This window comes from Selaginella moellendorffii, unplaced genomic scaffold, assembly GCF_000143415.4.
Source record: "Selaginella moellendorffii unplaced genomic scaffold, v1.0 SELMOscaffold_60, whole genome shotgun sequence".
NCBI classification, from domain to species: Eukaryota; Viridiplantae; Streptophyta; class Lycopodiopsida; order Selaginellales; family Selaginellaceae; genus Selaginella; species Selaginella moellendorffii.
The window spans coordinates 348,061-362,257 of NW_003314321.1; the positions used below are offsets into that span (position 1 = coordinate 348,061).

A 14,197-nucleotide genomic window follows, 5' to 3' on the forward strand; every position below is an offset into this window, starting at 1 on the left:
TTCGTATCATTTTAATGATAAAATTTGTTAACCTAGAAGGATATTCGCTAGAGGCAATCGCATATTCATCCCATTTGAAAATTGGCAATGGGAAATCCGCGAGTTTTCTTGGAGATCACCATCGCGAGCCACAAGGTGGGGCGAATCGTGATGGAGCTCTACAGCGACACCACGCCAAAGACGGCCGAGAACTTTCGGTGCCTGTGCACGGGCGAGAAGGGCGTGGGCAAGCGCGGCAAGCCCCTCTGCTTCAAAGGCACGCCCTTCCACCGCGTCGTTCCGGAGTTCGTCGCGCAGGCCGGGGACGTGATCGAGGGGAACGGAACGAGCGGCGAGTCCATCTACGGGCCAAAGTTCCTGGACGAGAGCTTTGAGCGCAAGCACACGGGTCCCGGGATCCTGTCCATGGCCAACGCCGGCCCAAACACGAACTCCTCGCAGTTCTTCGTCACGCTGGGAGCCGCACCGTGGCTGGATGGCAAGCACGTCGTCTTTGGCCGCGTTGTCGATGGAATGAATGTGTTGAAGGCCATCCAGGCCGCTGGAACTCTCGGGGGCAAGCCTTGGAAGAAAATCGTCATCTCCAACTCTGGACAGCTCTAGACGAAGCCTCTGCCTTCTCAGTTTCCCTGGAGATCTTTTTCTTTTTTTCTAGCAGGTTCTCTTGCATTCCCTGGATATCTTTCTTCTTCGTTCAATCTCTGGATATCTGTCTCTTGGATATCTTTTCTTCTGGAGTATCTTTCTCTTCTTCCATGGATATCTGTCTCTCCATCCCTCTCTGCAGAGCTGAAAACCTGTAGAGACTAAAACTATGCGTGCTAAAGCCCGAATGCCCCAAGCCTCTTACAAAACGAAGAAGAAAAATGTAGAAGTCGTTCGCTAGACTATATTGCTGTTACCTATTATCCTTCTAAACCATCAAAACTAGGCAGCCAACTAAAATGGTACCTCGGCTCCGCTGTACACCTGTTTTTTTTTCTTTCCCCACCCAGTACTAGTATCGACCACCAAAACTCTGTGACTCTCGAGTGCTCCGGCAGTAATTCCACACGGTGAAGGGAATTGCAAGCAACCAAGAAACACAAAGTTTACCTTTCACGAGAAAACTTCCGCGAGAGAAAGTTACCTGGAATGCGGTAGAAAAGTGAGAACCAACCGAAACAAGAAGTATATACCTGTCTTCTCCTTGCCGTCGAGCGCAGTCACCTGCAAAACAGATGCAAATAAATGCTCGTCAAGCTCGTGACAATACTAAGTCTTACAACGAACGCTCCTATCGTCCAGTGACGTTTGCTGCACAAGACAATCCACTGTAAGTCTCAATGAAGAAGATAGCAGAAGCAAAGTAAAAGAAATGGAAGGTAGACCAATATCGGACTCGAGGAACGTTGGAATTCTTCCAGCTTTCCACTCCAGCGCTCTCCATACCTCATAGCGTCAATCCTGCTCCTTTTGCAGCTTCGGCGGCAGCCTCCGGGTTCCATGCTCGAGATATAAAGCGTCGCCACAGACCAGCCGAAAACGGATAGGCCGCAAGAGCATTCCTGTAGAAGCTCTCGCAGCAGTCTTCCAGACCAACCTGTTGAAGCCAATCCCCGGCCTCCAGCCACAATCTTTCGGGAGCAGCAGAGAGCCGCAAGGACGTCACAAGAAGCGAACCAGCCCAGGCTGCTGCTGCAGGACTGAAGCCATCCGAAGTGTTGAGCGCCTTACAAAATGCCAACGCCAGGACGGAATTCGATGGAAACAACTCCAAAAGTCCGCCACCAAAGTGCCTGGAAAACTCTGGCTGGTCGCGTGGAAGTAGCTCTGGGCCGGAACACATGCGCAGCAAGGAGTTGACGAAGGAATAGTCGGAAGGAGCTGGCCCGAGCAATGTGTCTATGAAACAGCGGATCCTGCGCTTCTTGATGCCCTTTAGAAAGCCCCGTCCGAGAGGAGTTAGCTTTGGCGACAACCGTGACTGCATATGGCACCTGTCCAAGATGCTCGTGAACACGTCCTGAAAGTTACGACCACCTGTAGCCGAGAGCTTGAAGGCGGCAAACTCCAGCCAGCAATGCGTGCCAGCATGAGTCGACGACAGTGCTTTCTCTAGAGCGACTTGAGCCTCGTGCGATCTCCCCCGTAATGACTCCAAAAGAGCGATGTTCACCAATGAGAAAGTGGAATCCTCGACACTCTTGGAGCCCGTTGACAACGTCAACCCGTTCGTCTGTCCATTCCTTGCCTCCCTCGTTGAGCACTTCTGAAGTATAACTAGCGCCCCCTCCTCCCCTTCCCATTCCAAAGCATGGCCAGCGTACTGATTCCACAGGGCCTGAACGCCAGATCTTTTACTTGGCCACTTAGACAACGCGCTCTGAAAAACCGCCAGCCCGGATTTACAGCCCCCTCGTAACCTTTGGACGTTCGCACAAAGAACTACCAGCTCCACTGAGCACGGATGTAGTTGCACCGCTTGCTGGCAATAGTTTGAAGCATACTCGAGGTCCTCAAAGGCCACCAAAAACCTGATAAAGTTTACTGCCAACACTTCTTTAGGAAGATCATCCCCGGACCCTGCCGGCGCTAAAGAACCTGTCGCAGTCTTCATCATCTTCACCACCCGTGATCGTGTCCCTTCATTGACCACCTGAGGCGTTTCCCATTCCAAGCTAAGAGGCAATTCCTGCTTGCAACCAAGCCTGGAGATAACTGATCCTGGTAAAGTTCCGTAGGCACAGAAGTACGCGCAGCAAACCCAGAGGATGCACGCCTCGGAAGCCTGTAAGTTCTTCCAGACAGCTGATGAGCTCTTCCACCCGTTTAAAGTTCCTTCACTAGTCACGAGGTTGTCTATCCACTTTAAAACGTCGTTCTCGGACATGGCCAAAGTGTGAAACATCTTCAAAACCAAATCGAGGATGCACGCACTATTCTGCCCGTCGCCATTGAGCCTGTTTCCTTCGCATAATGACAGGATAGCCAAGTCATATGACTCGAGTAGATCCCCTAGGCTTGTTCTGCTGGCAAGAACAAGACACCAAAGGTCGTACGAGTACTTGTTGAGTCGCACCTGCAGGAACATAGTCCACTGTTGAAACGCAATTTTAGACGCATGTAAAGCTTTTACCGCGTGAAGGAACATGTCGTCGTTCTTAGTCATTGAATCCTCCATGGAGATTAAAACCAGATAAACCACCCATAGAGGCACCGACGTTTTGTTCATTTCCAACGCTCTGGACAAAACACATAGCGCCTAGCACGCACATAATCCTTCGTTGGAGACTGATCTATAAAAGCAAAATGGCTACTTACATTTTTAAGACAATTTGAACTTTCGATGTTGACATCGTATTGCAAGATATTTAGAGCCAAGTCCAAGCATCCGTCGGCACTAGATTCCCGAGAGAGCTGAGAAAATTTAAGTCATAAGAAAAAATCTGACCCGGAACTCCAAAAGCATACGTACCATTTGTTTTGCATTTACCACGTCTGCTTGCAAAACGTCAAAGTTTTCGTTGAATAATTTACTCCTCTCATCAAGGATGCAAGGCATGTCTTGTGGAAGTGGCCTTTGCATAGATATCGTTGTCAAGAACGAGTATAACGAGTTGACGGGAGCAACGGGAGAAACATTGAAAAACTTTGTACGATTCATCTCCTGCCAATCTCTCATGAGGTAGGTAGCGATGCGATAAGTCGGCACTGGCACTTCGAACTGCATCCAGGATGCCTGTCGCTTGTTTCGATTTTCCTCGGATGCCTCCTGCCTATCCCGTATGTATCCCAGCCTGTGATGACTGACATGCTGAAAACTGCAAAGCTCGTTGTTGCATTTTCCACGGTGCTCGAACTTGCAAAGCGGCTTGAACGGGTCGAATACTTTAGACGATGTCGAGTTCTTCAGAGGACTTTCGTATTTGCCGAAAGGTTCAGCTGTAGCCTCGAATGCCTTCTTTGCTTCTGGCACTTGAATTCCACACACCGCTGACTTGAAAGTGAATTGCCGAAAAACAACCAAACGGCCCGCTGACAACCTAGTAAACCATTTTGTGCCGTTCAGACTGCTGTCCCTTACTTCCACCGAGAAGCCTGTGTTTTCCAAGTCATCCATAACTACACCGATCGAAGATTCAGTGGAGCTGCCCTGCTTCGGAGCACCGTTGACGTCTTCCAGCGGATCCAGCGTAGTTACAGGCTCCCTGCCGGAGGTTTCCAATTCGTTTCCCACGACGAGGTGGTCCATTTTGTTTCTGAGTTCTTCTGAGCTCGACGATGAGCCTTGCAAGTCCTCCTCTTCGCAAGTTGAAGCTGCTACAGCTTCCTGTACCTTCTCTTCGATCGGGGGAGCCTGATAAAAGAAAATATTAAGTTTTCAAAACAATAAATCGATAGAAGTATATGAGCATCACCTTCGAAACATCATGAGCATCGTGAGCCACAGGTGGCTGGGTACAAAGTCCTGCATCAAGAGAAAAGAGGATCACTTTACGTACAAAATTATGATCCAGCTTACCGGCGGACTCTGCAGTGATCGTTTGAATTAAACTCGTAGCATTATTCTCAGGAACATTCGGACAGGCAGGTTGGGTTTCAATCTCCTTCTCTGCGTCTGCATCCAGCTCCTTAGCTTCGCTCACAGATCGTCCTGAAACGATCTCCTCAAGTATGCGAAGAGGTGCCGGATCATCGTCACGAGTAACGATGCCAGTAGAAACATTTGTCTGATCGGCAGCAGAAGGAACGATGGGGGAGTCCGACTTCGGAGCGTCAAAACAAGTTTGAGCTAATTCGAGAGGCCGGCCCTCCTCCATAACATCACACCTCATTTCAGCTGCTGTGACTTTTAACGAGATTATATCCCGCCGCCGATAAAGTTTGTCGCAGTTCGCAGTAGCCACCTTCAACGCTTCTTGGGCTTCCCGATACGCTTTCCTAGCCAGGCGTTCTCGAATCTCACACATGTGTCGATGGTGCTGTGCCAACTCCAACTCCTTGTCAACCGCTTCTTCTTCCAGGGCTAGTTCCGCAACCGACGGTTTACTTCTAGAAATACCAGCGACGGCGATCTCAAGACTGCTCATGTTTTGTCCGCCAGCCGACCTTTTTTCCGTCGACAGATTGGCCACCTCCAGGTATCCGCTTTGCGGCAAGACCTCTGCGCAGGCGTTTTCCACAGCACCTGGTAGCTTTTGCCTTTTAGTGCTGGCTTCCTCTTCATGCATGGCCTTATCGGCACCACGCTTGATGCCCCCACCGTGCGTCGACGTATCCATCGTCTGAACTGCCAAAGGTCTCGAATCTCCCGGCCCGGTGTTGGATGACGGTCCCAGAGTTCCCAGGTTTTGCTGAGTCGCTGGAGAAAATACATTATCGGTAACCGGAAAACTCGCGTTGTTTGAAGCTGGTAAGCTTGAGTCTGGAGGACTAGAGGTGTTGGTTGAGTTATTTACGACCTCCCTTCGTTGCCTCTGCTGCTGAATTTCAACCTCCTTCGATGCTATCTGTTTCCTCAAAAGGTCCAGATTGGTCTGAGTTCCACAGTCCTTCGGACCAAGAGGATTTTGCCGAGAGTGACTGCCAGCGGCGGGCCTGGTACTCTTTAAAATCGGCAGTGACTTCCCTTTTACTCGCTCGATAGCAGCAATTTGCTTCTTCATCCGGTCAATCTCCACCCGCAAGCTGGCCGGCTTTGCTGCGTTCACTGGAGTTGCTTTCGCATCTTCTCCATCGCTCTCATCGTCTGAAAACTTGATGAGAAACGGGTTCTCGCCAAGGCCATTGTTGCTCGCCTTGTGAGTGTTTGCCTTTCCATTTGGCAGCTGTGCTGGAAGACACACTGACGAACGCATCAGCGAAAAACACGAGAAATAAATCGCAAAAACCTCCTGTGGTAGAAAGCGTCTTAGTCGCGGTTCCCATGCGCAAGTCGTTCGCTCCTTTGTCTTTTTGAATGGAATGGTTCTTCTGAGGAATCTCTGGCGGAGTTTCACTAACAGTGTTCGTGACCTGAAAATAGCAGGACGAAACTTTAGCACTGAGAAAACCAAGAGAAGATGAAAGAATCAAAAGAACACAGCGAAGCTTTAGCGCTGCGGAAAGCAAGAAACAAAAGAGAAGATAAGCACTGGCATTTTTTACTCACTTGCTTTTGCAGCGGTGTGCTTGCTGGCGCCCGATACACTGCGTGGATACTATAAAAACTCTAGGCCAGAGAAATGGAATGGAAAAGGAAACTATTTACCAAAGGATTGTGCTGCTGCTGCCCCTGCTACCTTCAAATCCAATGGCAAATGCGGCACTCCAGTCGGCGAGGCGCTCGATTGCTGCGCCGCTGCCGCTGCTTTCTTCTTCTTCTTGTGGTTGCCGCTCACCTTGCGCTTGGCCTGCATCGAAATATCTAGCTTCAAGAACAGCTGCAAATCGAGAGAGGAATCCATTGCCCTACCATACAATCTGCGCCTTGCGCGTTCTCATCCGATGACAGCTCCCCTTCTTCCTTCTCGTCGATCGCAGCAGCAGCCCTGACCCAGCGATACGATCTCCGAGACGTTTCAGGGATTGAAGCGAAGGCCAATGCTCTCAGATGCTCAGTGCTGAGCGCATCATCCATTACCTCTACGCTACGCTCGTCATCCCCTTCTCCTCACCCTAACCCTAAGCGCATATCCAGCGAATCGTTCTTAGAGGTAAACTACTAGTTTGACCATGTAGAGTTGACCATTTTTCTCTAGTCAAACTTAAAACGTTATACATTCTATTCATTATACTTACCAAAAACTTGCCACGCACTGTGGCATGTTAATATCGTTTTATAGCAGTAGTAGTAGTGGACGAGCTCTTGGGCTAATCGAATTGCCGAGGAAGGAGATGGAAAATATAGTCGGAACTTCTATACGATCTTTGCAACTGGAGGTTGGAAAATCCTTTGCTCATCTCCTCGTCTTCGTCCAGTCCAGCCGTCTCGAATTTGCGAGACCACCACGTCCGGTTGTGGCTCTTGATCTGTCCAAAGATCATCAGCGAAAGCACATAGAAAAACTTTTCTTACGGATTTTAGTGCCGCTTGGAGCTGCCTGGCCGATGATACTTGCGATGGCTGACTAGCTGTGCAAGAATTCAGCGCGTTAGAGACTAGAGGATGCTGGAAAGACGTGAAACAAGATAGAGAAGGCTTACAGATGAAAGCAACGATGGCATGGCTGGTTAGTCGAGCTAGCTCCGGAAGTGTTCTGTTCAGCTGGCGAGATGTCAAGTGCTCGAGTGTGTTGCTTGCCAAGACCAGGGAGAATGACTTTGATCTGTATGGGAGTCCCCGGTGAACGTCCGCAATACGGACTAATCCCTTCTTGACGAGGCTCTTGCAAACCGAGCTTGGATTTGTCATCTCCGATGGTTCCACACCCCATGCCTGTCCGCCTTCGTCTTGAAGCAGCCTGGCGACGACGTTACACGTCTGCGGTCCGATGTGAAGAACTGCTTTCATGTGTTTTCCATACACCTCTTGCAGCAATGGTAGAGCGTCCAGCACTCCAGCAGACGCTTCCTCCGAGTTATTGTCTAAAGAGAAAAAGCTCTCAAGTTGAACAACAGGAAGAAAACGAATAGTGAGTACCAGCAATGGACTTTAGCTGTTCGTGTTGATCCTCCTCTTCAGTGTCATGCGTATGAGTTTCCACTGGAAGTGAGCGCACAAGTAAGGATGGATTGAGCTTCCTTGCTGTGGCTACAGCCGAGGATGGCGAAGTCTTTGAGTGGTGCTGGAAGGCTACAATGAACGAAGTGATGCGATTTAGTCCCAAAGCATAGAAGAAGGAAATGGATCACATACTTGAGGGCCCGAAGAGGTAGACGAAAAACAACACCATAACCTGGGAAAAACAAAGAAAGGCTTTAGAAGAACGAGCCAATAGAACAATAGTTCGTAGGATACAAAAAAGAAAGAAGAAATTTGGCAGCCTACTTACGACGAATAGAACGCAGGCGGAGACTAGCGAAGAGGAGTCCGATTTGCTCTGAGCCTGCGCGGAGCTGGACAATCCATTGCCTCCCGAATCGTCGGAGGACCTTCTCGGACGCCGAGACATCGCATTGTTCATCTGAAAAGCGGCATGAATTCCAATAATCCCATTAGGGCCTAATGGAATGTTCCTGGGGGGGCAAATCGAAGAATGCAGGCGAGATCTGACCCTCCCGGGCATCAAATCACACAAAACAAGCACCGAAGCGCACAGAATCACAGCAACAATGCCGCAATCCCACGAAACAATGCAAGAAATTGCAAGGATCCCGTCGAGAAATCCATACCCTAGGCAGATCGATCGCGATCTCCAATCCAAAACCCCGCCGCCCTCACAGCGCCTAGCCAGCGCACTTGCTCTCGACTGTGTGGAGGTCCAAATAGCTAAACCTTTGTCCGTAGAGCACCGTTGGATCTCATACCAGCTGGCAAGCCAATCACACAGACTTCCTTTTTCCCCTGTCCCTGTGTCTCTCTCTTGCTCGCTCGATCCATGCCGTTGATTCTAACGGTATTCGTACGTTGATTAAACCTTTGGTTTGATAGTCTGTGATTGTAGCTTAAATTGGCTTCTTTGAAAATTTGGTGGCAAGAACATCCAAGTAGTTATTGACAATCCAAATCTAGCATGTCAGTAGTAACGGAGACAAATCCAAATAATATTGTGGATTTTAGTAAGCATGCTGTTAGGGTTTGTTATGGGTTTTTGTGAGAATCTTCTAAAGAGCATAAGGATATTCTGGAAGGAGCATATTCCTCTCCATTGCGAGAATATTCTAGAATTCTGAGAAACTCAAATCGATCTGGGCCGTTGGTTGATCTAGCTAGCAAAGCGTTCCAGTGCTCGTGGCAAAGGCTCCTCTCGTTCCTTCACGAGAGCTCCTTTCGTTTGCTTTTGCTGCTGCTGCTGCTCGCGAATTATCGATCGCTTCGTGCCGAAAGCCTCCAATTGTTTCTTCGCCATTCTCTTGCCAACTTTGTTCCGGCCTTTGGTCTTGCGCTTGGCCTTCTTCTGGCCTTGGATCTTCTTCGACTCGTCCTCCTCTTCTTCCTGCTCCCGCAAGTTCTTCCGGGGGTTCTTGTCCACCGCTCCAAACTTCTGAGGATCCAGCATGATCGTCTGCGGCTGGAGCTTGTCCAGGAGCGCGTGGACCTCCGCTTCGTGCCGCTGCTTCACTGTCTGGAAAGGATTCGCCACGAAGCTGTCGAAGTTTGGCTCTCCCGAGCCGGGGACGAGAATGGATGTCACTCCCCCTGTGTGACCAATCCCAACCACGTCTTCGTATGGACAGAAGCTCAAATCCTGGATGGTCGAGTTCTGGAAGAGCCTGTGCTTCATGTATGGCTTTTCCTGCTTGACTTGAAACGCATCCTTCCAGATCTCGATCGTGGAGCCACTGCCGACCGCGAGCAAGCCTTTCTGGCTTACGTCTAGCGACTTGGTCGACTGAAACGCCATGTAGGAATGAAGAGCCTGCATCTTTCGTATGTCCCAGACTTTGATCCTCGCGTCTGCGCCTGCTGTTACCATATAGCTCCCTCCCATGTCGAATGCCGTGGAAGTCACAGCGCCTCTGTGACACAGCATCCTCACCAAAGGTGTACCCATGTTTGGAGTCCACAGAGTCACTGTCCCGTTGCTGTGGCCCAGGCTCACGACGGCATTGTAAGGATTCGCTCGAAGAACACGGCAAGGTCCCAGTCTCGTAGAGTAATTTGCCACTATCTGACCCGTGCTTGTGTCCTGGTAGTGAAGGACTCCGGCCTTGTTGGTGCTGACTAGGAGAAAGTGGTGTCGAAGGAACTCCAGTTTCAGTGGAGCTACAAATTCCTGCAGCAGAACAAGCATCGATACTTTTGCATGTAAGTTTGATCTACTTACCTTTAGGCAGTGGACTTCAGCGCCCTTTTTATCGTAGATGTAAATATATCTACAAAGAAAAATGAAATCCACGCAAACGTAACAAAGCACTTACTTGCTCTGAGCAGCAGCAAAAAACTGCTCGTTGTGCAGGAACTTGATATCGCGTGTAGTCTCTTTCACTTGAGTTTCCATCATGAGATACTTAGTTTTCCAATCGATCACGGCAAGGTGTCCTTTCCGGCCGCCAATAAGCGCATATCGACCACTGTGAGTGTAATCTATCGTGTAAGGACCCAAGTCTGCAGCAGAAAAAGGAAGAAACAAACCAATAGCTGACGGGAGAAAAAGATTATTTGCAAACCTGGAAGTCTGAGATCAAACGCTTTGTGCGCGCTTGAAATATCAACGTTCTTCACGATATCTTCTTGAGTGTAGTCATAGGTATTTTCTCCATCGTCCGCCTCTAAAGCTCCACCTTCGCTCGGTAGAAGCCACTGAAGAAAGCACAACGTTAAAGCTAGAAATGTATCAAAAGATGGATCAAAAGAGTAGAAGAAAAAAAAAACCTTACTTGCTCTACTTTCGCGGCTGTAAGAGCAGATTTCTCAAACAAATCTTCTTTGGTTTTGAGCTGAGACTTGAGCTTCTTGTCTTTCAATCCCTGCGAACCAAGAATTTTAGCCAAGTAGCATCACAGAAAATAATTTCCATCTTACTTTCACGGAGAGTCGTTCTCCCCGATTGTATTTCCTGATTTTCGGCTTGATAGTGTCGGTGTTCTCATTGCTTTGAGGAAGCTGCAAAGGCAAAGATCAATCACAACCTCTAGAGCTACAATAAATCCACGCACTGCTTTCACTTTGGCTTCAATCAATCGCTTCTCGACGTCGGGATCCAATTCCTTGCGCTGCTTCTTCGGCCCCTCATCCGATTTCTAAGAAGAAACGATTGATCAGAGCGAGCAGAGCTGCGAAACCACTCACATTCTCATCGCTATCGCCGACCTCGAAGAAGCGCTTGTGTTTGCCGCCAGGCGCAACCATTTCCCTCGCATAAACCCTAAATCCTCCTTCCTGCCCTAAAAGAGAAAATGGCGCCCATCGCTAAGCGGAGCTTGAGCTTCGCGATCGCTGTCGCTACGCCGGAGAGAATCACGAAGAAGCCGCGGGCGCGGGAAGAATGGCGGAGCCTCAGCGTTCCTCCAGTGGAGCTCAATCTCGCCCTCACGCTCCTCACAGGTCAGACATTCTTGTGGAAGCAAACAAGTCCCGGCGTGTTCACGGGAGCTCTGGGGCCTCACCTCGTCTCGCTCCGGCAGACGCCGCAGGACACACTCTATCGCGTCCACACGGAATTTCCAGGCGCCAAGGAGGCGCTGCGAGAATTCTTTACGCTGGATACGTCGCTGGCAACTCTGTGGAGCTCTTTCAGTGCCGCGGACGAGCGATTTGCTGCTGTGGCTCCCTACATTCAAGGGGCGAGAGTGCTGAGGCAGGATCCCGTGGAATGCGTCTTCCAGTTTATATGCTCCTCCAACAATCACATCCAGAGGATAACGAAGATGGTGGATTTTCTCGCTACTCAGGGCTCTCCGCTTGGCTGCGTGGATGGACAATCCTTCTTCCAGTTCCCGTCGCTCGAGCAACTATCGTTCCTCACCGAGAAACAACTTAGAGACGCTGGGTTTGGATACAGGTTTCCTTCTTTTCTCTTCTTTGTAGCAAAGATGGTGGCTTCTTCTTTGTTTCTAACTCTTTCTTGTAGAGCCAAGTATATTGTAGGAGCCGTGGAGACCCTGCGTTCCAAGGAAAGTGGTGGTGATGAATGGCTGAAGTCCTTAAGAGAAGGATCGCTAGAACAGGCGACTGCTGCACTGTGTACACTCCCTGGAATCGGTCCCAAGGTCGCAGCATGCGTGTCGCTGTTTTCGCTTGACAAACACGACGCCATTCCAGTTGACACTCACGTATGGCAGGTACATGTTTACATAGTTTTTCGTTCGTGCAATCGTTGCTGCACGAACACAAGACTGGTTCCAACAAAACACAGTTCTTGTGAAGTTTTCTTCAAAGTCTTTGCTAATTATCTTTGTTCTTTGACAGATTGCCGTGCAATATCTCAAACCCGAGCTCGCCGGACAACGCCTCACATCCAAAATGCACAGCGCCGTGGCGCAGGCGTTTGTAAGCCGTTTCGGAGCGTACGCTGGCTGGGCTCACGCTGTTCTGTTCATTGCGGAGCTGTCTTCGCATCAAAAGCTTCTTCCATCACATTTACATACTCAGAGGAGGCCACGAACGAGTAAAAACAGCAAGCGCAACGAAGATGTTGTTTCTTTGTAAAATGGTAAAACACCCTCACTTCCTTGCTGGTCTTCGGTTTTCTCACAGCGCTTTCTTTCACAGCTTTTTTCCAGCAGTTGCAAACTAAAACAAAGACACTTATTTCTACTGAATACTGGTAATGTTTTGCACTTTGCGGGCGCAATGCTAAGATGCTTATGTTTCCGTTTTTCCTTAAGGATTGAAGACGGTGATAACAAATGAATAGCTCAGGTCCTTGGTACAGAACACAGGTCCAAAGTTTGCTGCATGCGCCTCGCTATTCTCGCTTGACAAGCACCACGCCGTTGCATTTTGACGCTCGCCTGCCAGGTTCGCTCTCACACACATTTTAAACTTATCGCTTCGTTGGTCAAGCAGCCGGCAACGTCCTTTGATGAGCAATGAGAGTGGCACAAAGACTGTGGCTTTCAGGGGAATCTAAGCTATCAAAGTCGTTCAGGCTCTCGGTCACGGTCATTCTCTTTTCTCTTTTTCTTTCGCTTTTCTTTCTTCCAAACATTCGAACTTCGCTGATACTCCGTTCTGTTTTGGTGTCTTTGACAGATTGGTTCGCTCGTCTTGAAGCCAACGCTGGCAAGTTCTATTCATTGCGGAGCTGTCTCGGCATCAGAAGCTTCTTCCTTCACACTTACAAACCCAGAGGAGGACGGGACGAGTAAAAGCAGCAAGCGACACAAAGCTGTATCTTCGTCGTAAAAAACCACACCACACCACTACCATCAGTCATCGGTACTCTAAACATCTCTTTTCTTTCGCTCGCCCGCATTGCTTTCCCGCATAACAATTGGTATTAAACTCGTTTGTTTTGCAGCTCTCTCAAAGCAGTGGCCTTCGAGAAACTTTGCCTCGGGATACCAAAGCTTCCAGGCCGTGCCGAGAGCGCACTGGCCGTATATTCCCACGCACGCCATGGCCCGTGACGTCGTACGGAACAACGATTTTGGCGAAAGCGACTTGGTTTTTGAGTGAGCCACCCGTTGACATTCTACATTCCTTCTGACTATGCTGTTGTGTGTGTATGCTTGTACAGGCGGCCAGCTATACATACACACACACACACGTATACGCATACGCATACGCTCCAAGCAGTGCTATCCTTTTCCTCTCGCTCTCTCTCGGGCAGCCAAAGAGGAGGCTTTGATGGTTTCTCCCCTCTCCTCACTGCCTCTCAGCACTTCCTTCTTTTCTTTCTCCTCTTCCACTTCAATGCTGCTCACTTCCAGGCTCGTCTGGTTTCTCCTTCTCTTGCAGCTCGTTTGCTCGTCCAGATCAGGTACTTCGAAAACATCTCTTGTTTCTCTAGCCTCACCTCGCGTCTTTTGCAGATCTCTTCTTCTCGCAAACTGGAGTAGCAGAGAGCACCGTGGCCTACGCTGAAGCCAGAGCGAGCAGTAGTAGCATCAATCGCAGCAATGATGCTGTTTGGAGGAGAATGGTAGAGGAGACAAGAACGCAGCAGGAGGAAGACATCGATTACATTTACTCGGGCTATGAAAGGCGGCCTCCTCGGACGCGCCGTTCTAGACATTTTCCTTAGCAGCAGCTGCTGGAAGAAGCTGTAAGCGACTGAACGATGCTTTGTCTTTCAAGTCTCATCTTTGTGTCTTTTGTTTCCTTTGCAGACTTTAGACCACTACATGCAGGCGCAGAAAGAATGTCATGGATTCATCTCGCTCCCTCCGGTTTTTTCCTCTCCATCTCTCTCTTGGAAATCTTTCGCAGGCCGCAGCGAGAGAGATCTCTCTTCCAAATTCCATGTCTCGCCGCTGGCCGTGGTGAAAGGACGTGAAGAAAAGACCGTGGCTTTTGTCGCCCTGTCTGGAAAAGGGAGCTCAAATTTCCTCGTCCATAGCTCTTTTCTTTAAGGACGCAGCCTTGAGCAAAATGCTGCCTAGCTAGACCTTTGTATTTGTATACTACTGCCAAAAAGGAGGCATATTTTTTAATTTTTTTCTATGCTTTGAAAAGACCAGCTATTTT

The 14,197-nt window shown here is 49.3% G+C and overlaps 5 protein-coding genes across 13 annotated transcripts; 2 read left to right on the forward strand and 3 right to left on the reverse strand.

Moving 5' to 3' along the window:
- The first annotated feature begins 9 nt into the window (after positions 1-9).
- LOC9644316 (peptidyl-prolyl cis-trans isomerase CYP19-2) lies at positions 10-1,121 on the forward strand. The gene has a single exon (XM_002983820.2). It carries the CDS (start codon positions 88-90, stop codon positions 601-603), a length of 516 nt encoding a protein of 171 aa, XP_002983866.1. The 5' UTR covers positions 10-87; the 3' UTR covers positions 604-1,121.
- On the reverse strand, positions 866-6,656 carry LOC9644317. Of its 6 annotated transcripts, none has more exons than XM_024689100.1 (13): positions 6,437-6,656; positions 6,233-6,374; positions 6,134-6,171; positions 5,874-5,997; positions 4,505-5,827; positions 4,401-4,450; positions 3,458-4,339; positions 3,304-3,399; positions 3,119-3,244; positions 1,432-3,061; positions 1,266-1,296; positions 1,179-1,209; positions 866-1,076 (listed from the first exon to the last, which is right to left on the reverse strand). In XM_024689100.1, the coding sequence occupies exons 1-10, from the start codon at positions 6,599-6,601 to the stop codon at positions 1,433-1,435; spliced, it is 4,575 nt and encodes a 1,524-aa protein (XP_024544868.1). In that variant the 5' UTR covers positions 6,602-6,656; the 3' UTR covers positions 866-1,076; positions 1,179-1,209; positions 1,266-1,296; position 1,432. The 6 variants fall into 6 exon arrangements, with proteins under 6 accessions (XP_024544868.1, XP_024544867.1, XP_024544866.1 ...); XM_024689099.1 differs by having other exon boundaries at positions 866-1,129; XM_024689098.1 differs by having other exon boundaries at positions 866-1,129; positions 1,371-3,061.
- Positions 6,657-6,725: 69 nt separating this feature from the next.
- On the reverse strand, positions 6,726-8,450 carry LOC9644657 (uncharacterized protein At3g49720). Its single transcript, XM_002983955.2, has 7 exons — positions 8,296-8,450; positions 7,956-8,087; positions 7,820-7,859; positions 7,604-7,756; positions 7,168-7,548; positions 7,040-7,095; positions 6,726-6,993 (listed from the first exon to the last, which is right to left on the reverse strand). The coding sequence occupies exons 2-7, from the start codon at positions 8,085-8,087 to the stop codon at positions 6,835-6,837; spliced, it is 921 nt and encodes a 306-aa protein (XP_002984001.2). The 5' UTR covers positions 8,296-8,450; the 3' UTR covers positions 6,726-6,834.
- Positions 8,451-8,657: 207 nt separating this feature from the next.
- On the reverse strand, positions 8,658-10,940 carry LOC9644658 (probable U3 small nucleolar RNA-associated protein 7). Its single transcript, XM_002983956.2, has 8 exons — positions 10,856-10,940; positions 10,723-10,806; positions 10,589-10,669; positions 10,444-10,533; positions 10,234-10,366; positions 9,985-10,171; positions 9,891-9,939; positions 8,658-9,839 (listed from the first exon to the last, which is right to left on the reverse strand). The coding sequence occupies exons 1-8, from the start codon at positions 10,913-10,915 to the stop codon at positions 8,829-8,831; spliced, it is 1,695 nt and encodes a 564-aa protein (XP_002984002.2). The 5' UTR covers positions 10,916-10,940; the 3' UTR covers positions 8,658-8,828.
- LOC9644659 (N-glycosylase/DNA lyase OGG1) lies at positions 10,920-14,167 on the forward strand. Of its 4 annotated transcripts, XM_024689112.1 has the most exons (11): positions 10,920-11,567; positions 11,637-11,847; positions 11,975-12,218; positions 12,278-12,332; positions 12,394-12,526; positions 12,575-12,669; positions 12,761-12,946; positions 13,029-13,182; positions 13,248-13,490; positions 13,543-13,775; positions 13,840-14,167. In XM_024689112.1, exons 1-3 carry the CDS (start codon positions 10,963-10,965, stop codon positions 12,212-12,214), a joined length of 1,056 nt encoding a protein of 351 aa, XP_024544880.1. In that variant the 5' UTR covers positions 10,920-10,962; the 3' UTR covers positions 12,215-12,218; positions 12,278-12,332; positions 12,394-12,526; positions 12,575-12,669; positions 12,761-12,946; positions 13,029-13,182; positions 13,248-13,490; positions 13,543-13,775; positions 13,840-14,167. The 4 variants fall into 4 exon arrangements, with proteins under 4 accessions (XP_024544880.1, XP_002983867.1, XP_024544882.1 ...); XM_002983821.2 differs by having other exon boundaries at positions 12,394-12,669; XM_024689114.1 differs by having other exon boundaries at positions 12,394-12,669; positions 13,847-14,167.
- Positions 14,168-14,197: the final 30 nt, after the last annotated feature.